At 38.8% G+C, this 25,885-nt stretch overlaps 3 protein-coding genes across 3 annotated transcripts; all 3 read right to left on the minus strand.

Annotated features, from left to right (window-relative positions):
* Nucleotides 1-6,269: 6,269 nt before the first annotated feature.
* LOC107729427 (uncharacterized) lies at nucleotides 6,270-8,867 on the minus strand. Its single transcript, XM_016539913.1, has 5 exons — nucleotides 8,585-8,867; nucleotides 7,581-7,760; nucleotides 7,368-7,484; nucleotides 6,498-6,589; nucleotides 6,270-6,426 (listed from the first exon to the last, which is right to left on the minus strand). The coding sequence occupies exons 1-5, from the start codon at nucleotides 8,681-8,683 to the stop codon at nucleotides 6,270-6,272; spliced, it is 645 nt and encodes a 214-aa protein (XP_016395399.1). The 5' UTR covers nucleotides 8,684-8,867.
* Nucleotides 8,868-9,388: 521 nt separating this feature from the next.
* On the minus strand, nucleotides 9,389-15,562 carry LOC107729451 (protein lin-7 homolog B-like). Its single transcript, XM_016539954.1, has 6 exons — nucleotides 15,072-15,562; nucleotides 14,382-14,500; nucleotides 13,150-13,221; nucleotides 12,855-13,064; nucleotides 12,559-12,722; nucleotides 9,389-10,247 (listed from the first exon to the last, which is right to left on the minus strand). The coding sequence occupies exons 1-6, from the start codon at nucleotides 15,142-15,144 to the stop codon at nucleotides 10,226-10,228; spliced, it is 660 nt and encodes a 219-aa protein (XP_016395440.1). The 5' UTR covers nucleotides 15,145-15,562; the 3' UTR covers nucleotides 9,389-10,225.
* A 72-nt stretch (nucleotides 15,563-15,634) lies between these two features.
* Nucleotides 15,635-25,789, minus strand: LOC107729450 (U1 small nuclear ribonucleoprotein 70 kDa-like). The gene is made up of 10 exons (XM_016539953.1): nucleotides 25,589-25,789; nucleotides 24,901-25,054; nucleotides 24,647-24,709; nucleotides 24,306-24,360; nucleotides 24,158-24,222; nucleotides 23,804-23,866; nucleotides 23,628-23,709; nucleotides 19,246-19,347; nucleotides 17,782-17,881; nucleotides 15,635-17,104 (listed from the first exon to the last, which is right to left on the minus strand). The coding sequence occupies exons 2-10, from the start codon at nucleotides 25,045-25,047 to the stop codon at nucleotides 16,318-16,320; spliced, it is 1,464 nt and encodes a 487-aa protein (XP_016395439.1). The 5' UTR covers nucleotides 25,048-25,054; nucleotides 25,589-25,789; the 3' UTR covers nucleotides 15,635-16,317.
* Nucleotides 25,790-25,885: the final 96 nt, after the last annotated feature.

Genomic DNA, 25,885 nt, shown 5'->3' on the forward strand with positions numbered 1-25,885 from the left:
GAAAGAGGAAGAGGAAGAAAACGAGAGCGAGAGGAAGGGTGGGTGGAAGAGGGAGAAAAGCTAAAGGCAGAACGATTATTTGCTGAGCTACACAAAATAGGGAGAAAAGACTGCAGAGCATTAACTCTTACACTGTCGCTCTCTGGGCAGTGCTAATGTTATGCAGACCGTTCAATACAATCTGTGTACAGTATTAACCTTGGTTACAGGCGTAAAATCCAGAAAAGTGTAATTGTTTTGAGTGTGCAATCGTCAAATTTTCCTAAAAAGGGTTAGTTTCACATAACCTCTCATATGCATATTCATGTTTTCATTCCATTACACTAAGCAAGTGCTTTAAAAACTGAATGTTTCTACTTCATAGCTATAGTGAAACAAATGAGTCCTGGCTCTCTTTTTCCAATCAAAACGTCCCATTTTGGAAATATGGAGCAGGGACGCTATTATCTTTTTCTCTTGGGGTCTCTGTGGTAACATGCCATTTGTAGCTGATTTAACCTTTAAAAATTACTTTTGTTAGTGTGACCTAATGTAGGCACATTGACTCCCTCGTGTTAAATAAGGGTTTTAAATGTAATAAAACAAGTTACTACATGAAGCACTTTTTACTGTTGCCTAGCAAAACATTTTTTACAGTGGACAAGGGTCAGATTTCACAGACAAATGTTTTGCGGTGTTGTCTCTTTTTGCTTTCACAATAACTCAACTATATCTGTTCCTCTTGCTTTTCCTGTGCTGCATGGCTGTTCCATACATATCTGTCAAACTGTCTTCCCTCATTACTTATCCACTCTTATCCATTCTCCTCAGCTCACTCTCCCTCTTGCTTTCCCTTATGTCCCCCTGTGATTAACTGTTGAAACAAAGATCACAGGAATATGAGAACTGTTGGAAGGAAAGAGGCTGAATCATATGAAACAATGTAATTGAGACAGTTAATGGGTTTCTGCTTTCAGCACCACTGACAGAGTTTCAGTTAATCATTTAAAGCAGTATAAGCATTGGAAATGAAAATGAGCAAAACAATGTTTTATAACAGAAGTAAACTGAAGAGTTATAAATAAAATACAAAAATAAACCTAATAATAATCATAATATAAAGTAATTATAAAATAATAATGTAAAAACTCAACCCACAATTGTGCTGGTGTTACACTGCTTTTACAATCAATATTCTCCGAGTAGTTCTCATAATTATACACAACTAAATCCTCAAAAGTGGAAACACTTTGGCTCTGCTACACCATCAAAACATCACTATGTTTGTCTGGGCCTCCCAACATATTAATATTAGCTAAACCAGTGCCGTTTTTGCAAGGTGTTTAAATATGTCAGGCTTGTATAGTGAAATAAATAACTATAAGGAACACAAAAGGAGTAAATAAATAAAACGATGAATAGGAAAAACTGAAACTGAGAGGAAACTAGGGGGGAAAAGTTGTGCTGACAATGCAAAAAAATAAAAAGGCTCTCACTAAAAGGGGAAATCATTGTTAAGTGTGTGTGCCTGGATGGGGGTGTGTATGTCCGTTGGGATGGGGGTTGGTTGTAAGGACAGATACGCCTATAAAAGACAACAGCACTATATCGACAGAGAGCACGGAGAGAGGAAAAAGGGAGAGAACAGGTTACGGCCACTGAGGGAAATGTGAAGGAATGACTGCAGTAAAGGTAAATGAAGCTCCATTCATAAATTATTCAATTTCTAGAAACAATGCCAAAGAGAAGTGATATATACATGCATTTTTATGAAAAGGAAGTAGAACTGAACCATATCTATGCTATTTTTCTTTTATCGTACAGTATGCTGCTGTAGTGCGTGTGCATTGTACCTTCACTCTAACTCCCTTTCTCTCTGTCTGGTGCAGTGTAGGTTCTTTGGATTTTTCTGCTTGCTATCCCACTGCAGTTGAAGCTCGGCGGTGCTCAAAGGCCACCTAGAGGACTCATTGGGGAACTGCACAGCACAAAATACTGCAGTACCCCCTCCTCTTCAAGCTTTCTCCCGGACTGAGGTATGGATGCCTTATGCAAACCATCTGTCGATGCATTGCATACAGGTTTGTGTCCCTTTTTAGCCCATACACCCTTTTAATTAAATGAAATCACTTAACAAATGCAATTCAATCGCTGAATTATATGAACTGACTATGTATTATCTCGGAGCTTTCTGATCTCAGTGATTAAGGCTTTTTGCAATCCCTTCCTCGTTCTCTCTCTCCCTTATTTGTGTGCACTAAGCTACTCTCAGTCGAGTTGCTCATATCGACGTCTCTTGTGGAATAGCACTAAAAGAAAATAAATTAACAGAGCAAGGACGCTTATGCACACAAACACAGACACATTAAAAAAAAAAGCAATGTCACAGCACAATTAATTAGCTTTAAATTAAATTAAGCTGTGCAAAGACAAACTACAAAGCACTGGCACATATGCATATACGATATATCCTCAGAAGGTCATCAGTCAGACTTTGACCTCTGCTTTGAAACTAATCACAGCTCTGTTCTCAGCCCTTTTCAAAAGGCCCACTCTTTATTTTCAGTCAAGAGAGTGAGAAAGAGATTCAGAAAGGGACTTAGAGGACTCATCTTACAAGTGACAGCATTGAGACGTGCATGACTATATTCCCATATCTAGCACTAACAGTGTTCTTAAGATAGTTATAACCCTCCCCCCCCCCCAGCCTCAGCTCTCGTTAAAACCTAATTAATAAAAGTGCCCTCTCCAGTTAATTACCATCCCTTTATAGTCCCCCATTAAGTACTCAGGGAATGGAGCCGGAGAGAGATGGGATATAATTGTGTTAAGCCAAATCACACATGAACTTGATGGAAACTATTCTTAGCGGTGGGAAAGAATGGAGTAGGGTGACAAAAAAAACAAAAACAAACGGAGGACAGTGAAGATCAAAACGGGGGTCATCTCAGGTGATGTGTAAGGGTCGTACTGTTCGGAAGGAGTGCATCTGTAAGGATGCAAAATCATGGAAAGGCATCAGCAAGAGGGAGAGTAAATGGTTTGAAATAAGGCACTGCCAATGGGATGTGAGTGGGCAAAGGAGGGAGGGGGAAAAGGAGGGACCAAAAGCTGAGAGAAACAAACAGAAAAAGTTTAACTGGTGTATGTGATAAGATGAGAAAGTGTAGAGGAAGAGGAAAACAAGTTAGAACAAAAGTACTGATTATAGATCAGTAGGCTAGTTCTCAAGTTCAGGGCCGGTTGCATAAAGGTTGCTTAGACTAGTCTTAAAAAGTTAGTCATGTAATTTTTTTTCTTCTAGACTAGTCACAACTTTTTAAAATCAGTTACAAAAAGGTAGACTGCTCTAATTTGAATTGAAAAGTAAGACTGGTTACCCCTTGGCTAACTCCTAGTTGGTCAAACTAGTTCTTAAGACACAGTCTTAACATAGTGACTATGTTTATGCAACTGGCCCCAGGGCTCAGATAGTTAAAAGTAAACAATTTGGTTATCCAACCTATACTTTCTATTATCTGTATTTAGCATTGTTTTATTTGGACCCACTTTATATTAAGTGGCCTTAACAACTATGTACTTACATTTAAATTAATCATTTGGTACAATGCACTTATTGTGTACATACATGTTTTTACATTGTACTTATATTTTTAAAATACCTGCATGTAATTACATCTGTAATTAATTTCTGTAATTACATTTATAATTACACTGTTGATCCATCCCTTACACCTTAACCCACCCTTAAACCTACCCATACCACCAAACCTGTCCCTAACCTTACCCGTATCCCACCTCAATAGCAGCAAATGTGTTTTGCAATACAATATGAACACAATAAGTACATTGTACTTATTTTTTGATGTAAGTACATAGTAGTTAAGGCCACTTAATATAAAGTGGGACCTTTTATTTTATTATCCGCGACCGTATAGGAACCCATTTTTTCGAGATCCACATGTTTTTAGAGTATTAGCAAGAGACATAGGGGTCATGGTATGATGAGAAGAGCCCCGTCTACAGTCAAAGCGAACTTTCTAGAGTTTTGTTCACATTTGATTGTAGAGAACCCTGCCAATGGGTAGGGAGTGATGGGGGGGGGGAGAAACTGCTTATGTAGTGCATGAAACGAGAACACTTGAGTTCCCTATAACATACAGAAGGCCATATACTTGGCTACTCTGTTTCAGAGGGGGGAAAATAGTGGGCAGACAGGTATAAGTAAGATTTGACATTTATGTTAACATAGAGAAAATATACATTCCATCACATATCAAGGTGACGTGACTGTGAAGAAAAAAATCAGACACCAATCATTGTGGGACATAAAACGTCCATGTATTTGTTGGACTGACAACTCAAAATAATGGAACATACCAGAAATACCTTAAAAAATATTACAAATAAAATTATGAAGGGGTTTAAGTTGTGTGGGAATTATTGAGTGACCTTTAGGGGGTCTACTTTTTCTGTCAGTAATTTACGTCTCACACCTCTAATAGACAGTTTTAACAAAATACAAGGTTGGTGTGAACGATCGATAATAATAGTGTACATCTATGATTATGTGACAAGTAATTTTGTTTTGACTTGTACCATCCGATACTAATCTACAGCGCTCGATGAGCGTACTGTTGCCATGGTTACATCCTCAGAATTCTATTTGCGAACGTCTACTTAGCATATTCTGACTAAAATTTGTAATGTGACTTTTATAGTTAGCAAAACGCTGTAATACCGTACAAGTGCTTATATGTGAAAAATAAATACCCCTCTCCCCTTTTCCCAAATCTTGATTATGGTGCGTAGACCAAATCCCTCCCATAATTCGCACACGAGTTTAAGTGGCAAAAACAAAGAAGACCTGACTACTACTTGTTGAGTTCGTTGACTGGCAGAGGCAGTGGGTAGGCAGCCCTGCTTTGCATCAGTACACCGGGCGCACAGACAGAAACACTCAGAACATAAGTGATATTTTGTCACTTGTACACAAAATCACGACACAGAGACAGCACAAACACCTATATTACATACTTACTCGCTTTGGGTCTGGCTCTGTTCGCGTGCGTGTCACTGAACACACACACATGAACACACAAACTGCACAAAAATGCTACGTGGAATTTACTGTTTTCTGACTGAACGGAGGGATCCTCTTGGCGTAGGTCCAAATGACTGTGCAGAAACCTAAGATTTTGTTCTCTATAAAATGGCTACAGTTATGAATAATGCAATATATTCTTGCTACAACACCTGCTAGTTCAAAACAACGCAACTGTGCTACAGTGCGTAGTTCAGTTCCTTTAGTGATACAAAAGACTAGCCTACGAAAATATATAATATATCACCCAAGTTGCACCTTTGATATCCTTGTTCCTCAAATAAATTATTCTCGTTATGTACATAGATGTTACAGGTCTAATATATAAAAAAGATTTGCCTGGTAAATAAGCATTTCAATTATTTAAAGCTCGTGGTAACCTTTTACTTTTATTCCCTAAACGAAACAGCCTATTCAACCAAGCGAAATGTGCAGCGGGGAAACACCTCTCTCTCTCTCTCTCTCTCTATTTGTTTAATCTTCATGCACTCACTCCATTAACAGTCTATCCCTCTCTTCTCAGTTTTAGCATCCTTTCTTCCGTATTCACCCGTTCCCGTTGTCCAGGGTTAAGAAGACCGTAACCAGGTCTTTAGTTGCAGACTGAGGTGTCTGTTTGAAATTATTTATGCCGATCAAGCAGCTTGCCAGGCACGACTAGAAATGTTATTCCTTAAGCTGCCTCTATTATTTCTTCCGTTCGTTTTTTCCCCTCCCTTTTTTCTCTGTCGATGTTTTTGTTTTGTAAATCTGTATTTCCATGCAATTTATTCCTCAGTCTAATGGTGACATGGGATCCCTCTGTGTTGTTCCCTCCCTTTAGCTTTTTAAAGGGAAAGGTGGCAGCTGGTGTCCCCTCCCCAAACCCCACCCTGTGCCATTTAACCATATACACGCCAAGAAACAAACCTGTCGCTATTTCCAGTATTTCTACTAGTGTTACCTTTATACATGATTTTTAAAACCTTTAAAACAAAACAAAACAAAATTCCCCAACACATTAATAAACATGTCTCTTAATGCAGAATTATTAAATAAAAAAATTATGGGTTATTAATGAACAATAAACGTAGGCTATAAGTTTAAATCCATGTTGCTAGTTTGATAGATAGACAGACAGATAGATAATGTGAAAAATGACACAAGAAATTATACAGAAAATAATAAATGGCATACAGATTACATCTTACATGTTGAAAAGCCTGTTGGCTATAGGAATGTGTCTTTCACATTGGTCACTCTCATAAATTACCAGTGTAAATCTATAACCCTGATCTCCAGTCAGTCCGTACAGATGTTTCTCCTTCTTATGGGTGTTCCAAACAAGACAGTGCAGTTTCTGTCTCTGTGTGAAAGAGACAACAACTTTACACCAATTAGGATAACACACCGCCCTCTGGTGGTGGAGGGTTACCTGTTAAAGTGCTTGAAGTCGGTCGTGGTTGTACTACGTACTGGTTCCTGCACAAAGGCCGTTTGAGCCGTTTCCAGCTGTCTGTACAGTGCCTGATTAAAATCAAGAGAAGTGTGAGTCATTCCATCAGCCTAGATGCTCCAGTGGAGATAAAACTGCTGTATGTGGAGCGCTACTGAATCCTCATGGCTATGAGAGCCATCCATTAAGATACTTTGCATGAATTAGCATTTTTTAAAATATTGATGAAGGTCCCTACTGCCTAACATTTAAAAAATACATTCTATTCAAATTAAAGAGATTGTTGATTTTTGGGTAAACTTTCAGTTACACTCCCTCATTTCTTTCCAAATCTGTACGACGTTCTTTCTTCAGTGGAACACAAAAGATGATTTTTTTTTTGCCCATACAATCGAAGTCAGTGGTTATGACAACTATTTGGTTACCAATGTTCTTCAAAATATCTTCTTTTGTGTTTTGCAGAAGAAAGTAAGTCATGTAAGTTTGGAAAGACATGACGGTGAGTAAATGATGACAGAAATATCATTTTTGGGTGAACTATCTCTTTAGGTTCAATCGACAGCATTTGTGGCATAATGTTGATTACTGAAAAAATGATTTATCCCTCATTTTCAATTTTTGGGATTTTATGGATGAAATTGTATAAATGTACTTACATTAATTGGCCTGTTAGATGTTCAAGATGTATATCATGTGGCTATACTTTTAAAACAGTGAGTATTTTAATGTTTACAGACTGTTCCATGTCACTTTCATTGTAAGAGCTTCAGATTTTTTTTTTTTCTAAAGAAAAGGATGGACAAGTAGAAATTTTTCCTGAGCCTACAATGTTCAGCCTCTTTATCTCACCTGCATCATGCTAAAGTGTTCAGCCGGAGGTTCACGTGCTGCTAATTGACCTCTGTAGCGGTCCTGCATTTCACTGATAGGATTAGAGACCACTCTCACTGTTGGCCGGTCTCTGAGCTGCAGAGGATCAAACAGACACATATGAATAATATACAGAAAGACATTTAGTAACAAAAACCTACCAAAATCTCCAAAGACACACACACATCTCACCCTCTGGGCCAGCTCGCTGAGGAAGTGTGTGGTCCAGTGCTCAGGGGCTTTAGAGTGGATTTCATTGTACAGAGATCCGTTCAGTGGCTTTCTGTCATGCTCAGTGTGCGAGGTGAGAGAGAAGTGAGCAGAGGCAGGAACTTTGTTCTGACGCTGGAGGACTGGAGGAAGAGGGGCATTCTGGGGCAGTGACAAGAAGGTATTTGAAGGTATCTATAGTATCACATCTTGTTTCTTCGGTTCTGTACCATTAGGCCAACGTCAACAAGAAAGGTTAAAGTCTAGGACACTTTAAACCTGAGGTTTACGATGCTATTAACATACTAACAAGGTCTTCCATATATGCAGTACATAGCATGGCATAAAAGCTCTAAATAAGAACATCAAAAACACAATATTAACTATAGTTTCTGATAAAGCCTAACTCTACAACCATTGTTTTCCTTGGAGTCCTTCAGGCGTCAACAAGAAAGGTTAAAGTCTAGGACACTTTAAACCTGAGGTTTACGACGCTATTAACATACTAACAAGGTCTTCCATATATGCAGTACATAGCATGGCATAAAAGCTCTAAATAAGAACATCAAAAACACAATATTAACTATAGTTTCTGATAAAGCCTAACTCTACAACCATTGTTTTCCTTGGCGTCCTTCAGGCAGACTAAACTCTTTAAGTTATTTTTGTTCAGTTTCGTTTTCGGTCAAATAAGTTGCTATAATAGCAAGCTGTCAGCTTAACTGTAGTAACAACTCCTCTTGTAACTAGGGTTACCATGATTTTTGTAAAAGTTAATAAAACAAGTCCTTCAGGCAGACTAAACTCTTTGTTAAGTTATTTTTGTTCAGTTTCGTTTTCGGTCAAATAAGTTGCTATAATAGCAAGCTGTCAGCTTAACTGTAGTAACAACTCCTCTTGTAACTAGGGTTACCATGATTTTTGTAAAAGTTAATAAAACAAACTTGGTTGGTAACCAAGTTTGATGTTTCTCGTGCCTAACTTACCTTGCCAGTTTTAAAGTAAAACGGAAAAGGTTGCAGTTGCGCGTGTCCAATGGTTGTGCTGGTTTGGACATTTCGTCTCTGGTTATCCATTTGCTTCATACACTCCCTCGCAAAAAACTGAAAATAAACAACCAAATAGATACAGGAACTCCTTTCCGTCGAAATTTAGACAGGTGAAATATTACTGATAAGACCCTTTACGTGTTTAGTCATAGATAATGCTGCCTCCATCCATAGGAATGGAGTCTGCCTAGTTTACGCTTATCTGCTGCTATGGAAACGAACGCGCGTCCAAGAAGAGAAATTAAATAAACAGTAACATTAAACAGTAATGTTAGTCCTCGATCATATGCGAGTTTTCCCGAGAAACGTGAACCTAAACAGTAAAAAAAAGATGAAACAATAAAAGTAAATAAATAACGTAGTCATTTCTATAATTATTATATATAGGCAGGTATTGGCTACTAGGATCTTCTTAGCAGTGCAAGAAGCTTTTTCTTTTCTTTTTTTTTGTGAAGTGAAAGTGGTTGCATTAGGGCCATTCACATTACAGATGAATTTAATAAAATCTATCAAAACAAGTCCTAGAACAGTCAAATTTAACTCCAAAAATCAAAAGAAAGAAACTAAAGTACATTGTGATATTTTCATGACAATGAATCCCAATTTTCATGACAATTAAATTCTAATAAACCATAATGCAAAACAAAGGCTCACTCTCATTATTACAAAAGGAATACAAATAAAAGGTATATGGTAAATTATTAAAATACCGTATTGTCCCGAATATAAGACGATATTTTTTTCTTGGGCCAATACGGGTTATATTTTGTCAAAACTTTGGTGATCATGGTAAATGTTTATAATCTGTGGGCATAAATTAACTCACCAGACTATTAAATTACATTGTTGGTTTTAATGTATGAATAAATATATAAATAAACTCAAAAATTCAAGCATTGAACATAGGCACTATGACTGGCAGCGCAAAGCCACTCATAGCAGCGCACTGTCGTGACGACCCTATTTGAGTATGCCACGCTTTGTACGGAGCAATCTGTTCATTCAGGAAGTGTCTTCTGCAATAACAGTGTTTGTGTACTCCTGATGTAGTTCACACAGAGCAGAACACATAATACAAGAATACTTACAGATATGGGATGCATAGCTTTAACTCTATTGTCAATGCATGTTTTCTGAAACACAGACTCGATACTGAATGAATGAATAATGGTCTAAGTAGGAGCAATCATGCCATTCAGTTCAGCAATAATCCTACGGCAAAAGACACAAAGTCCTATAAGTACACACACTCTGTATTTGCACTATGCAGCCAATTTTTAAAGTTCTCTTCTGTGCTAACAGACACACACAACCCCCGAGAACATCACAGGGTGCAGGGTCCACATAAGAACACAATAGAAAATTAGACTCAAGACAGACCAAATGCACTATACAGTCTCTCCCCCTGCATGGCCAGGGAAAACAGTATATTTGAGGTCTACATGTTTTGAGATCGTTCCACTAACATATAAATAGCTATGGGTAGTCTACACTGATCTCCTCTGGGTCTTCTGTCATCCTATAGGAGCAGAGAGGGTGGGAGAATGGATCAGCAGGTCAGTCCGAGGTCGAGACTGGTTAACCCCTGGACTCCAAAGACCTGTCAGTGAAAAGACAACGATGTACGAAATTTCAAAATACAGATAGGCTACGAGCGCATTCAGTAGAATATTGCATATTTCATTAAAGACATTTAAAGGGATAGTTCACCCAAAAATGAAAATTCTGTCATTAATTACTCAGCCTCATGTCGTTCCAAACCCGTTAGACCATCGTTCATCTTCGGAACACAAACTAAGATATTTTTGATGAAATCCCAGAGCTTTCTGACTCTGCATAGACAGCAATTCAACAACCACATTCAAGGCCCAGAAATGTAGTAAGGACATTGATAATATAGTCCATGTGACATCAGTTCGGCATCTGTCTGCGGCGCCCAGCTACGTCGTGTTGTACTTGTAAGAATTGTTCTAGACATGGCGAAAATTTGAAGCTACAGCACAGCAGCTCTTCTTCTTCGTTTTCTCCGATGCACTAACTCTGCAGCAGCACTTCTTCTTCATCGTCTCGTCTGATGCACTCACTCAACCAAGCGTTCTAACCACGAGCTCACCCCTCCCCACCCCCCAACCAACCCCAAGAATTTCTGTAGGCGGGAATTATTTTTAATGATATTCTAATGGGCCGCTTTGTGATATCACAAAGCCCGGAAACCAACGCTGTAGTCCAAACGAGCCGTTCGTTGTAGTTCTTGAAAAGGGATTGGACTTTGGAGTGGACTTTGAGATTTGTAACTTTCTAGATCTTTTTTATGCCCAAACATACACACTACACACTGACTAAAATTTAAAAAAGTGAAAAAGCATAATGGGACCCCTTTACCAATCACTTTAATCAACAATTTATTTTCTTCCGTGTCAGTCGACACATGTTCATGAGAGTACCACGATGTATACGTGCACACACTCGTAGCTTCATAACATTACAGTTGAACCACTAATGTCACATGGACTATTATATCTATGTCCTTACTACGTTTCTGGGCCATAAAACGTTTCAGTTGTGTTGCCGTCTATGCAGGGTCAGAAAGCTCTCGGCTTTCATCAAAAATATCTTAATTTGTGTTCCAAAGATGAACGAAGGTCTTAAGCCGGGCTCACACTACAGGAGTTTTAAAATCCTAACCGATTATGAAATCTGGTTGCAGCACACACATAAGGAGAATCTTTGCAGATTATCTTCCCTCAAATCTTAAACATGCACACACTACAAGATTTTAACATCGTGGCGCATCACACACTACAAGATATTATTAAGATTATCATGCCAGAGGGAGCGCCTCACGTGATCGCCTCGTGTAATGCGTGAGCAAGAATCTCACCGCAAGAATCCGCAAGCGGGTTTCCTTCACTCATACAAAACTGGACGTGTGCTTTTAACTATACATTGTTTTTTTTAATTTTATGAATTGACATTCAAAACTGAGGCGATTTCACTCCAGCGCTTCTCTTTCTCCTTACGGTTGTGATACGTTTTCGACACATTATACAGACAGTCATGTCACTATAAAACATCAAGAAGCAGTTTCCTCCGTCTCCACTATCCAACAGAGCCGTACAGCAGCTGTTTTGCGGTCGCGCATTGGCTATTGTGAAAGTACTGACGTAATCATATAGCCGTCATCATCCCGATTTAAATCCTAAATAATCAAACATGTTTGATATGATCGGGGCGACCCCGATTTGTGTGCGAGCAGATCGGGAGGTGTAAGATTCAATCGTTGAACGCCTCACATTACCAGATAATCCACGCCGAACATCGGGACCGATCGAGGGGCTCGACAAGATTTTTGCTCCGATTCTCAGGAGGGGGAAATCGGGGCTAAATCTGGCTAAAAATCCTATAGTGTGAGCCAGGTTTTACGGGTTTGGAACGACATGAGGGTGAGTAACTAATGACAGAATTTTAATTTTTGGGTGAACTATCCCTTTAACATGACAATTACATTTTTATTTTATTAATTTTAACAGTCTGTTGTACACACTGTCTACTGTAATAAACAAAATAGATGTTGTGAGATACACTACCATTCAGTAAGATCAGAGGGAAATGAGTGCTTTTATTCAGCAAGGATGTATTAAATTTCAAATGGATCAAAAGTGACAGAAAAGACATTTATGTTACAAAAGATTTCTATTTCAAATAAATGCTGTTCTTTTGTACCATTCATCAAAGAATCCTAAAAATGTATCACATTTTATGCAAAAAATATTAAATATCACAACAGTTTTCAAAACTGTTGAACAAAACAAAAATGTCTTCTGATTAATGATGGGCTGAGAGCTGATGAGAAAAGGAAAGAACAACAGAGAAAAGGTATGAAAGGAAAATAACGTAATAGCCACACTCACGAGTAGCTGGTATGTTGCTGGCGTCTCCTGGCACTTCTCATCTTCTCAAATCTGGCTTCCATCTCTTCTAGGACCTTAGGGGTGTAACGCACCACCAGCTTCACTGAACTCTGCGCTGCCTTTAGCAGCTCTACAGCTTTCTCATGATGTTCTCCCTCCACACTCTACACACAATGAAGAAATGAAGGACATTTTGACAGCTGTTATTCTGGCAAACCACAGCTCCTAAAATCAAGGTCATGGTCACACACAGAAATACAAATTATACAACTCAAAATCCTACTGTCCCAACATACCACTCCATTAACAGAGAGCAGCTGGTCTCCTCTCTTCAGACCACCCTGTCGGTCAGCAACACCCCCTGGGATGACCCTGGAGATGTAGATGGGAGAGTTTTGTTCTTTTCCACCCATGATGTTGAACCCAAGCCCCTCGTCTGTTTTAGGGAGTTCGACCACTCTTGGGTGTGCATGACCTTCACTGGCTGCAAACGCTGCTACTGTGGCCTGGAAAAAGACACCCAAGAAGTGTTTTCTTCAGTATATAATCATTCTCGATCAATATGGTGGCAATTTTTTGGTAAAAAGTTACCTTTGCAGTGGCTTGTGCTCGGACCTCTGGCCCACCTACAATGTCCAATGTATCATAAAGCTGCTCATAGACCTTAAAAAGGGACAGTTATTTCAAATTGTTGTAGTTTACAGTTAGTTAGTAACATTTTATAATGAATAAGATTAACAAATATTATCACATTACACAATGTTTTGCAGATCATTGATTAATATACATTCAAATACCAGAAATGTCCTGACACTTTGATTCATATTTTCAAGTGCATACATAATTCAGTTAACACAAACTGCTGATGTCTTTTAAACAATAATAATGTTCATTATTGACTTCATAAGAAATGATAATGTACAATATGTTGGTCATTATTGCAAAATAAAGCCCTGTAGTATCACACAAGAACTTGCCGTTATGGGTTTATTTTGTGACAATGACTGTGTGACTGTCCATTATCTTGCTTACTACACAGCTGTTGATTACCAAATAAATAAATGGACATGACATACTGATTTTAGTGAAAATAATTTATATTTATAATATGAGAGGAAAGAGACAATACCTAATTATATATTTAAGCTCTCATACAAAAATCAAGAGCTGTGTAATAATGAAAGTTATTAATCCTATGTAAGGTTTGTGACGTAGAAGGACAATTTTAGTGGAAAGAATCATAATCAAAGTAGACACTGATCAAAATCTTGTCTTCCTATAATATGTTATCTCTCAGCTATGCAAAAGAGCAGGGCATCTGAAGGACATGTGAAAGCCGAATAAGTCTGACAAGAGTGTCATGTAGAAGATCTGTGCAAGTTGTAAACAGACTGGACTCCTGCCATTGAAACCCATTACTACAAATCAAGGAGTGAGATATGGAGACTGAAGTGAGATGCTGTCTCAAAGAGACAAGAAAGTGAGTCATTCAGGAGGAGGAACAGTGCAGCACAATTCTGTCTACGAGAAAAGACCAAACACGTGTGGAGGAGGCAAACGACAAAGTGCTGTCTTATGTGGTGACACATTTCACTTCAAACCTTCATTTTATACCTAGCTAATTATGTTCCATTAGTGTTCGGTGAAATCAGTACAAAGGAAAAAAAGGTACAAATTAGTAAATATTTTATCTTTTTTTCCTTTTAAATATTTTTCAAATGAATGCAACATGTTCCAACTGAACAGTATTCAGCAAACAGTTTTAACAGAAGCAAAGTCACAATCAAGCGTCCTTATGTTTAAAGGACTGAGGCAGCCTTTACCTCTCGGATGGCAGCACAGAACTTGCTCTGTAAAACTCTCTGTAGAGCCTGGAGTTTGGGAGGAGGAAGTTCACCGCTTCTTTGAAGCCTGTCCAGCAATTCTATCACTCTGCAAACATCTGGCAGAAAATAAAACATCACAGAAACATACATTTAAAAAAATGATGGATGGATAGTATGGAAAGTCAACTAGTGAAAGTTCTGGATTTTTTTTTTTAAGCAACATGGTTTCAAGTATTACGCTTTCAGAGCTGTTTTATTTGTAAATACTTTCCTTGAAAGTAGAAGACATTATGTCTAATTCAATAACCGAGTAGATCATCTGGTTTTCTCAAGCCAAATAAAAGGGACTAACGTTACGTAAATATTATCAGCACCGATGCCGACATCTAAAGTAGGACAAAATAACATGGAAAAATAGGCAGAATTACTTACTTCCATGCCGTTATATATCCACAGATGACATGCATATATATACATGTTTTTTTTTCTTTTCTCAATGAAATTCAAGCATAATACAAACACGAGCACTCCCTACTGGGGACATCCATTCATTCACATCGTGGGCACTATATGCCCCACTCGGTGCTCGTGAAGACACAAGAGCCCGTCAGTTCATTTGGTAATGCCATCCGCCAGAGTATTTCCAAACAGCACTCGCGTCTGTTGGGACATAATGAAGTAAATTACCTCTTTCCAAGCAGAGCGGCTCCGTCATCGCCGCCATGTCCAGCTCTTTCCCCGTATGATGATAATACGACATCAGGAAGACCGTCTGCTGCAGTGGAGCACCGAACCGTTTTCAACCTTCTGTTTCCAGAGGTAGGAGTGTAATGTACAAGATATTGTTTTGAAGTGGACAGAAAGGGTTTTCAATTGTAAAAATCAATCGTCTTCAGCAGGTTCGCAGTGAAAGAGCAGCTACGGTGGCGAGATGCGCGAGGAGCCGCTTACTGAATGACGCAATACAGTGCGTCAGAGGCGCGAGTTCAACCAAAGACTATCAGCTCGCTATTAATCGTGATTGCAACCTAGTGGCTGATCTATTATTATCGTTTATAAGGCAAGACTTTAAAAATAAGTAATCAAGACGACAATAATTTGGCAATAAAAAGTGTTTATTCAAGAATGAAAAGCAGAACCAATACGATAAGAGAAAAGCTCAAAAAAAAAAAAAAAAATTAGGAGTGATTTTTACTAACCCACTGCAGACATTCCTATTTAAAAAAACACATGTGTCCATTTTTGCTGCCTTTGTTACTTCAGTAAATTTAGGGGCCACTGTACAATTTGCAAACGATCCATATATTGAACCAAATATAAAACAAAATGTACAAGACAAAAGATAGAAAAAAATTAAGTTACAGAGAAATGGGGGCAGATATAAAAGGAACATTGTACAAATAACGTTTCAAACCATCAAGCAAATACTCCTGTAATCAACAAACAGCTATGAAAATGGACATAACGGTACTAAACAACCCCTATCATCTGACAGTTACCCATCTCTTACTGAATAAACTACACTGCAATAAAACAGTGCCTCAGTCAAGAGATCTCTTCCTAGCAATACAGTCACTTGATAAGGAGTTGATGTCAGACAGGGAATTCAAATGTATAAGGCTAGTTATTTAGTGAAGTTTAAGCAAATAAAGCCCCACAAATAAAATAACTGGGCTCAAAAAGAAAAGAAAAGAAAAAAAGCTCACAGTTCAACTACATAATCTTTTTATTTTAACAAAAGGATGCTTCTTACCAGGGAGACACTAAGCTCTCTCGGTGGGTGATAGCTGTTGGTAGTACAGTATAATACTTACACACTGTGGACATAGTGCAAGCAAATGGTGGAGGCATTAAATAATGGTTGAGGATATTTGTGAATCCAATCAACATTACAACTGGACGACCTTGGATCATTCACACAATGGTGGCCCGTTCAGTACTCATCACCCTGGGCCTCCATCCTGTATCCATTCTCATTGGAGGCATAGCCCTCTCCTGACTGCATGGAATCCTGATCCATCATCATCCTCATCCCATCCTGTGAACCTTCTTCTGATTGTGGCGGCAACTGCTCTTCACCCTCCTCACCTCCGTTACCCAAACCCTCCTGATCTCCTGAGGAGGACACGTGTCTGTCTTCCCTACGGTCCCCACGGTCCCGATCGCCCCGGTCCCGCTTGTGTTCACGATCTCTATCCCTGTCTCGCCTTCTTTCCCGATCTCTGTCTCTATCTTTATCTCTGTGGCTGCGCTTCCTGTCACGGTCTCTCTCCTTGTCTTTGTCTCGATCCCGTCCTCTCTCCTCTCCTTCAGGCCCTCCTTCCTCCCCTCGTCCTGGCTCACCACCCAAGGAGTCCTCCATACCCCTATCTCCTCCTTCGGGCATCATGCCATCACCTAGCCCGCCCATGCCTTCCTCTCCTCCATCCGCACCTTTCCCTCTCTCTCGGTCTCTCTTTCTATCCCTGCTCCTGCTTCTCCTCTTGCGGTCTCTGTCTCTACTCCTCTCTCGGCTGTCTCCGGCAGCACCTCGGTCTCTTTCCCTTTCTCGGCGCCGGCTGACACCTCCTGCCTCCTCCACTGGAGCCACGAGGCCCCTCTCGCGCTCACGAGATCTGGTGCGTTTCCGTCTCTCTCGGGATCGAGAACGGCGGCGCTCACCACGGTCCCGGTCTCGTTCCCGACTGCGATCCCTGCGTTCGCGATCCCGATCACGGTCACTGCGGGATAAGAGACAACAGAGGTCAGGATTGGAAGACTGAAATGTACCTACTTAAAGGGATAGATCACCCAAAATTGAAAATTCTGTCATTACTCAGTCTCATGTCATTCCTAACCCGTAAGACCTTCGTTCATCTTCGGAACAGAATATTAAAATATTTTTGATGAAATTCGAGAGCTTTCTGACCCTGCATAGACAGCAATGCAATTCAAACATTCAAGACCCAGAAAGGTAGGTAAAGACATTGTTAAAATAGCCCGGTTCAACCGTAATGTTATGAAGCTATGAGAATACTTTTTGTGAATGTGCAATAGAGACTGACACGGAAGAGAAGAAATTGTTGAACAAAGTCGTTACTTTTGTTTTCTTGGCGCACAAAAAGTATTCTCGTTGCTTCATAACATTACGGTTGAACCACTGATGTCACATGGACTATTTGAATGAAGTCCTTACTATCTTTCTGGGCCTTGAATGTGGTAGTTGCTTTGCTGTCTATGCAGGGTCCGAAAGCTCTGGAATTTCATCATAAATATCTTAATTTGTGTTCCGAATATGAACAAAGTTCTTACGGGTTAGGATAGGAATGACATGAGGGCGAGTAATTGATGACAGAATTTTATTTTTTGGCTGAACTGAACTAATCCTTTAAAATCAATCATGCCCCACTCAACTTACCTTCCAATTGGTCGGTCATCATAGCGGGAAGTGTCGTCTCTGCCAGAGTGCTTGATGTTGACATCAGCCCCTCCTCGCCTTGTACCACCAAGACCTCCGCCTGGACAGTGAAATAAAAGTACAATGAAGACTTCCCATCTTTGGGCAATCCTGCTCCTGGAGGGCCACTATCCTGAAAAACCAGCTAATAAGTACAGGTGCATCTCAATAAATTAGAATGTCGTGGAAAAGTTCATTTATTTCAGTAATTCAACTCAAAACACTGGTCGCTCTTTGCGATTAATTTTCTCAGTTGGTTGCACAGCACGTTTTTTTTTTTTTTTGCGCTACAACATGCTATTAATCAATGCATGCTGATGAACTTTTATCGTAGTTTATAGTTATATGGAAACGAAAGTAGTTAACATTCAACCCATTCTTTTTCATCAGTAGTATTATTTGTGATTTGAATTTTGTGAACAGGAGTTCCTCTTTTGCTGTTAAGCCGCGGGCTTCGGATGCTTTCACTTACGATTTCACGATCTTGTCAGGTTTTACAATAAAATATAATTGTCTGTTTTACTTACATCTGCACCTTTCACCCTTTTTAAGAATAAAAAAAAAAAAGATGGATTCATTATTTTTAATTAAAATGCACAACAACAATAAAACAGCCCTTTCACCCTTTAAGACAAAAAAAAAAAAAAATTTTATATTAATATTTAATTAATATTTGTAATTAAAATGCACAATAACAATAAAACGTTAAGATTCAATGACAAACTAGCTTACAAAACGTTATTAACAAAAACGAATAAAAAGAGAGAGCCTCCATAGCATAAGGTGAGGTAAACAGCAAAGACAAGCTTTTCAAAATGAAAACAAAACAAAAAGAAAAGTAAAATTAAACTTGCTGCCGGTGACCGTGTTTGCATGTTTTTTTCCCCCACAAGAATACCAACGTTCACCTTCTCTGGTTTAAGAAGCAGTCTTTTACTTTACTTAAGCGTGAAAACCATCAATATTTGCGTCATTTTTGCTGAGCACACCTTCTGCAATTAATAGTAAATATAACCAAAACAGGTTATTATAATTTTTATATGAATAATAAAATAAATATAAGGAAAACTCGCCCACTCGATTTTGTAATATTCTTTAATTTTGTAGTCCGTATGAAAAGGTGCATTTCTATTAAAGGCACGTCCATGTGGAGATCAAAGACTTAAACTACTTCAGTCTGTGTGCATTGAATTTATTTAATACACGAGTTTCACAATTTGAGTTGAATTACTGAAATAAATGAACTTTTCCACGACATTCTAATTTATTGAGATGCACCTGTATCTTCTGGATTAACAGAAACTTCATGAAAATTGGGGCAGGTTGGAGCCAAACCCTACAGGACCATTGGGCCCCCAGGAGCAGCATTGGACACACAAGGCCTTGAAAAGAACACTTGATTAGAAGAGAACAAGAAATGCTCACCAAGTCTCCGAGGGTGCCATCCTTTGACCGTTCGTCCTCTTTCAACATCAACAAGCACTCTACGTCCATCAATCTTTTTGCCATCTGCGTGCTTATAGGCAGCTAGAGGAGTTGATAGACAAGCAGTAGAAAAGAAGAGATTGAGGGATGAAGGGAATAAGGAGAATACAGAGAAAGAAAGAGGTGGACAATGAGAAACAAGAATACACACAACAGTATTTCCTGCTACATACCTTGAATTTGGGATGAACTCCATTCAAACATGTTAAGCTATTTAAAGGCACACGCTTACCTCTGAATGGATAAGCCACCAGCAACGAGATAAACTGACAATGTTGCCATCCATTATATATAAAAAATAAATAAATAAAAACATCTACCTCACGTTCAGTTAATGATTACACACTTGGATTGAGGCACACCAACAAATATTACAAAAACAGCTCTATTAAAAAGCTGGACAGTAGTGACTAATGTTCATGATTTTGATTATAAATTTAATAAAGACTGCACACCTTGAAATGATTTCAAAGCACAATGCTTTGGAAAAATCCTGTATATGAATTCACATAATTAACGTACTAAATTTAAGGAATATTTCAAGTTTCTTAATTCCTTAAATTTAAGTATAACGCATTGGGGAATGTGAGAACGCTCTAAATATGCTCTAAAATTCCAAATCCAGAAATCATTTGACAAAGTTCAAAGACACTAAAGCATGTGCTTCGAAAAGCTTTGTAAGATACAGGGGGGGGGGGGGCAATCAGAGCAGACTGTGCTTGTCGGAAGGAGGGACTTTGTAGAAAACGAAGCGTTTGAGAGAGGCGGGGCATATAGGACCTACAATAATGTACAGTATTTGAAAAATAATGTGTTTTTTGAACATTAAAGCATGTCAACATATTCTGTTACACCAAATACACAAAATAATGATCTTTAAAAAAGCATCATATGACCCCTTTAAGGATCATTTGAGGATTACAGAACTTAAGTGATGCAAATAAAAATTGAGGCAGTCAAAGGTAGTGCAAGGTAGATCACAAAAACTAGGAAGCATTGTAATCAACAGCTTGGACCACACAAGTCATCTCCAAATTTAGGGTGATCCTCATTAACTGCCCATTAATGCCATTTTACTCATTAAATCTTGAAAAAAAGGCACTTAGTGAACACAGTTAAGCTAAAAGCCACACTCCATTCTCCAAAATCTTTCAGAAACATTCATTCACACTCACACAATTTCTATGAGCAAAGGCACCATTCACACGCACATCATGACAAACTAAAGGGGAAAAAATAAAACATTCTGGCAGAGCTTTACTTTTAATTCTATATTATAAATAATGGATTTGCTGGAATTATTGCTTTTAAATAAGTTACAAAATTCTCACACTTATATATGGCCAATACCTTTGGTCCTTTTCCCTCTGCTGGTCTAAGATAAAAGTCCAAGTCCTTAAGAATTTAGTCATTATCTCAGTGTTACCACATTACCTGGAGATGCTATCTTACCATAACCCCTGGACAAGGATGGAAGTCCTTGATGGAAAACCCCACGGAAATGTAGCCTGGTGATTCCAGCTGCCTTGAATCAAAACGTCCTTCAGTACATTTGATACTCAATTTTTTTTTTTTACCAAAACTGGACAACCTTGAACCAAGGAATTGATCCAATCCTTCAACAAGCGATACGATGAAATCCACGAAGCTACTCTGGTCTGCACTGTCGATGACGTTCAGTTGAAACCCATTATGAGGGCCTTACCATCAAATCCTCAAGTTCTTTTGCACACACCTCTCCTCACATCTCAACTAGAGGGCCTTACCAACAACCCTCAGACTACCATACCAAACTAGAGGGGCTTACCAAACACCCTCAAGGCACCTACCCAACACGAGGGTCTTACCATCCACCCTCATTTTTAGCAGTTAACAGAGGGCCTTACCACAACCCTCACCTACCTAACCAATAAGAGGGGCTTACCAACCACCCTCATATCCATAACAAAATCTCTCATAGTCTTGACAAAATCTACCTCGCAAGTGACATTTAAAAGGATCTCCCACAATGCTTTACATTTTTTTACATCTAAAATTTAGAGAAATATGAAGAAATAAATGGTATGAACCCTTAACATTTGTGTTAAGGGAAGTAAATATGTTAATTCTAATATTTGATTGGTTGCACCCATGTCGTATTTTTAGCCCACTTGGGAGTTGTATAGATAAAGGATTTAAACAGCTAATTTGTACACATAGGAAAGATTACTCTCCATGCAGCTCCTCACTTCTCAACCTAAATGGGAATTTTAGATTTATGGATTAAGTATCTCACAGAAGAATTCTGGGACTGAATTTAACCACTGAAGCAGTACAAGGTGAATCCATGACAACTAGAATCTTTAAATGTAATTGGGTTCTGTGCAGTGATTAGAATATCCAATGCCCTTGGTTAATCTATTCTATTAAAGCCAATTCCAAACATTCTGGCGCATATTATGCCTATACACACTAAGAATTTTTATTTAAAAAGAAAAAACAAAACAATTATCATTACCAATTAAGTGTCAATTGTGCAATCTTTTACATAATAAAATAGTTATGGTCCTGGCCTATAATATACATTAACGCTTAGCGATATAAAAACAGCTGTAGTACATTTACATTTAGTCATTTATCAGACGCTTTTATCCAAAGCGACTTACAAATGAGAAATATAAAATTAAAATAATATAAAATAAAATATATAACATAAAAGAATAAAATGTAGTAATGATGTGAAATATGCATTCACATTATTACTGTGCAACACAAACGAAGATCAATTTTTTTGTCGTTGCAGAGTGTTATGGTGCAGTCACAATTTCTTGGGAAAAAAGGCCCATTGTGTATTGTCAATAGCTATACATGAACCACAGGTCACACAGAAGTCACTTTCAAACCAAGCAGCTTTCTGCTGGTCGACGCGCAAATTTGCGAGACCAACTTGAGCCCGTAGTGAACTCTGCGGGGAAATCTTTCGCCTTCCTGAAATGCAAAATTCCTGATTGGATTCCTATTAAAATGACAAGCTTGCCAAAACTGCCTTCACCAAACCGCAAATGTGACTGCACCTTTGTATCAGGTATTACATATCAGGCAAATAACTTTGCTTAATAAAAACTAAATCTATTCTGCATGCTTTTAAAAAAAGATCAAATCAAGATCAGCTTTCACTTTAACATAACTCGGCAATTATGTACTGCATGCATCGTTGCAATACATCCAACAGGTTCTCTTTACTGCACCGTTCGGTTTCAAATGCAACGGTCAGTCTAAATCTTGCAGAGTACAACCACATTAGTAGTAGTATGATGGCTTTAATAGAAGAGATTAATGACAGGCTCAAACTCACTACAACGGGCCCAAGCCACGCTCAATGACAACTGGAGGCCCTATGTTTAGCCCTAAAATGGGGCAGTGATTTGGTACACCTAACAACCTAGAATTAGATGAGGGGTGTAAAGAAATCTTACCCATCATACAAACCCATCATACCAACCATATACTGAGCTGTGGTAGTAGGGTGTAGATGTATCAAAACCATCATCAAGATCTGCAAGCCAGCTCTGGCCAATAGCCATCAGAGATAGGCGGCTGCAGTAGCAATGAGAACAACACACAATTAATAGAAAGCATTGACTCGCTCCGCAACACTTCAATCATGAACGCCCCTGTGTGGACAGAGTTATAAAAAGCCTTGATATTAACCAGTTTGTGCACCAGACATGAACAGGTGTGCAAGTATATGGGTCACCTTTTTCACTACAGACGGCCTTAGCCTTTAGCTTACCATCACCGCTCCGGCCGGAAACACACTGCTATGTCACACTGCCTAAACATTACAGAGATGCCATAAAGTGGCAACATTCATCAGAATGTGTGTTGGGCTAACGCACAGCCACATGCCACTTTTCCCCCACATGTGCTGCACCATCACACTCACACCAAATGCAACACACACATACACACGGGGGTAAAAACAGGAATATACTACGAACACAGACATAATAGGGTTGACAAGTGGTCATACAAGCACACAAACACACACACAAATGGAGTTTTATAACTTGACAGAGTTACACATTTCTCATATGCAATTTTTAAATATTGAATGGTTGGCTACACCTAAATATATGGTCATTGCATGGGGGAAAAAAACTAGAACAGATGGACTATGATCAACATACTTTGTTGCTTTAAAATAAAATATGAATTAATAGTTTTCAAGTGAAGAAAAGAATGAATGATTCATTGTAGTAACAGATGGTGTAGCTGGTCTGGACATAGTTTTTAGTATTTTAAAGGAATTTAAAGAAGAACGAGAAGTCTTGGTTACTCACAGTGCATGTCTCTCTCGTGTTCGTATTCAATGAACGCATAGCCTCTTGGTTTTCCAGTTTTCTTGTTGTACACAATATAGATCTAATAAAACCAGATAAATTCAGGGATGAGTCTGCAGGATAACAAATGGATAGTAGCATACTATGGAAATGTGCATAAGTTTAGTACAACTTACCCGTTTGATAGGACCATAAACTTCAAACTCGCGCCGTAGTTTGGATTCTGTGGTGTCATAATTCTGCATAAACAGGAAAAAAGGGTAAGATGTGCGTTTTCAAGATACATTCTCTAAACCAGTGATGGGCAAACTTGGCCCTTCCAGGCCACTTTCCTGCAGAGATTTGATCCAACCCTGATAAAACTCACCTGCCTGTAGCCTTCTAGTAGTCTTGAAGACAATGATTAGCTGGTTCAGGTGTGTTTGATTAGGGTAGGAGCTAAACTCTGAAGGAAAGTGGCCTGGAAGGGCCAAGTGTGCCCACCCCTGCTCTAAACATTTCGATTCTTGTCAGTCGACAAAAATACTCACAATTCGAGCCACAAACAAGGTCTTAAACGCGTCTCCTTGAGCATTAGGATCGTTGTGTGGGTCCCCTGTGGGAATACAAGAAACATTTTTTAGGGTTTTATAATAGTGTGTTGTATTGGTTCGCTTAATAATGGGTTCAGATACTTACATAGCTTCAGTTCTGCTTCCACCACAACTTGCCTCCTTTCCATCTTCTCCCTTCTCTGCAATTCAAATCACAATGGACCATATTACAAAAACAAATAAAATAAAATTTCCCATGAGATAATCTTCCATGGAACACATGAAAATTGCTCACAGTTAAGTGTACTAAAAAGATTATACTACTCTCAGAATCATTTTAAGATAGCAAATTTATTAAAAAATTAATTAAATTTAAAAAACTCAAACCCACTGAATAAATGCCTGTCAACAAGCTTTACGCCATTCAGCATTAGAAAACATGAGTAAACGTTCCACAAAAACTCAATTCAGTCAAAACTTGCTCACCTTTCTCTCCAGCCTCTCCTCCCGCGTCTCTGCTCTTGTGGGTGGTGGAGCATCTCTGGGGTCCTAACCAACAGTGGGGAACAAAACATCATTATATAACAATACTATATAATACCGATCAAAATATCTTTTATAATTCGCATCATGCATGCAACACTCTTACGATCAAAGACTTGATCTGTAATCTATACGGTCGGTCTTTAAAAAAAATCTATAAAATAATCTTTTATAAAATAAAATATGGCAAAAAGCACCTCAAAATGACGGATGAAAGGGGCAATCCCGCAGTATGGCTGGTTGTGATGTTTCTCATGGGGAAGCTTCTCCAGCTGGGGCAGGAACGGTATCGGGTCCCGCGGGGCAAACAATGCCAACAGGTTCGGGGGAAGAAACTGAGTCATTGTTCACCTAGGAACGAGAAACTGAAATGGATTAATTCATAAACCAGAACAACCTTTAACATATACCCCAAATACCATACCTGCGCAGTTACGGTGGGTAAATGATTAATAAAAGGAGATTTCAAGAAGATCACAGCAGGGACATATTGATGTTGGTAAACTTAACCTGAGAAGGGAACTTAGTGTTTTTCTCACATCCAACGATAAGCATTTCCAGTATCTGTATCAATAAAGTAACACCCCCTAACTTAAACGAACGGGAAGTTAGCAGCTAACAGTGCCTGCTACCTCGGTTAGCTTTTTGCAAACAACACTATAATCGCACTACATTATTGATTAAATAATCAGCGTTTTCACCATTTTGCATATGATAGTAAACAAACCGAAACGCTTTACACAAGTAATGGAAGTGCACGTTCTGTAACACACGCGTAAACCAAAACTCAACACTGGTTAGGGTCAGCTCTCGTAGTTCACCGTTTCTACTGATCAGATCAGAGATCGCCAACATGTCCACAGGCGGCCTCCCACAGTCAATTACCTCAGCTTCTCATTCGGTTCCGACGAAACCTCCGAGTTTAGCGTAAAAACCCCTCTGCGTCAGTCTGTAGGAACTCTTCGTGCGTGAACTTCTAAAATCCCTTTAGTATTTTGTGTGTATTTCGGTCCACACAATACACAACGTGTATCCTCACCAAGCTAAACGAGCCGTTCCTTTCTTAAAATGGCGCGAGGCCGCAAACCACTCTGGTATTTTACGATGTTTGTACTCGTCTAGCGGAGCTTTACGTTAGGGGCGTGGTTACGTATTACAAAATAAAAGCTTTGACTAGACTAG

Source organism: Sinocyclocheilus rhinocerous, unplaced genomic scaffold, assembly GCF_001515625.1.
Source record: "Sinocyclocheilus rhinocerous isolate Xijiao unplaced genomic scaffold, SAMN03320098_v1.1 scaffold697, whole genome shotgun sequence".
NCBI lineage: Eukaryota > Metazoa > Chordata > Actinopteri > Cypriniformes > Cyprinidae > Sinocyclocheilus > Sinocyclocheilus rhinocerous.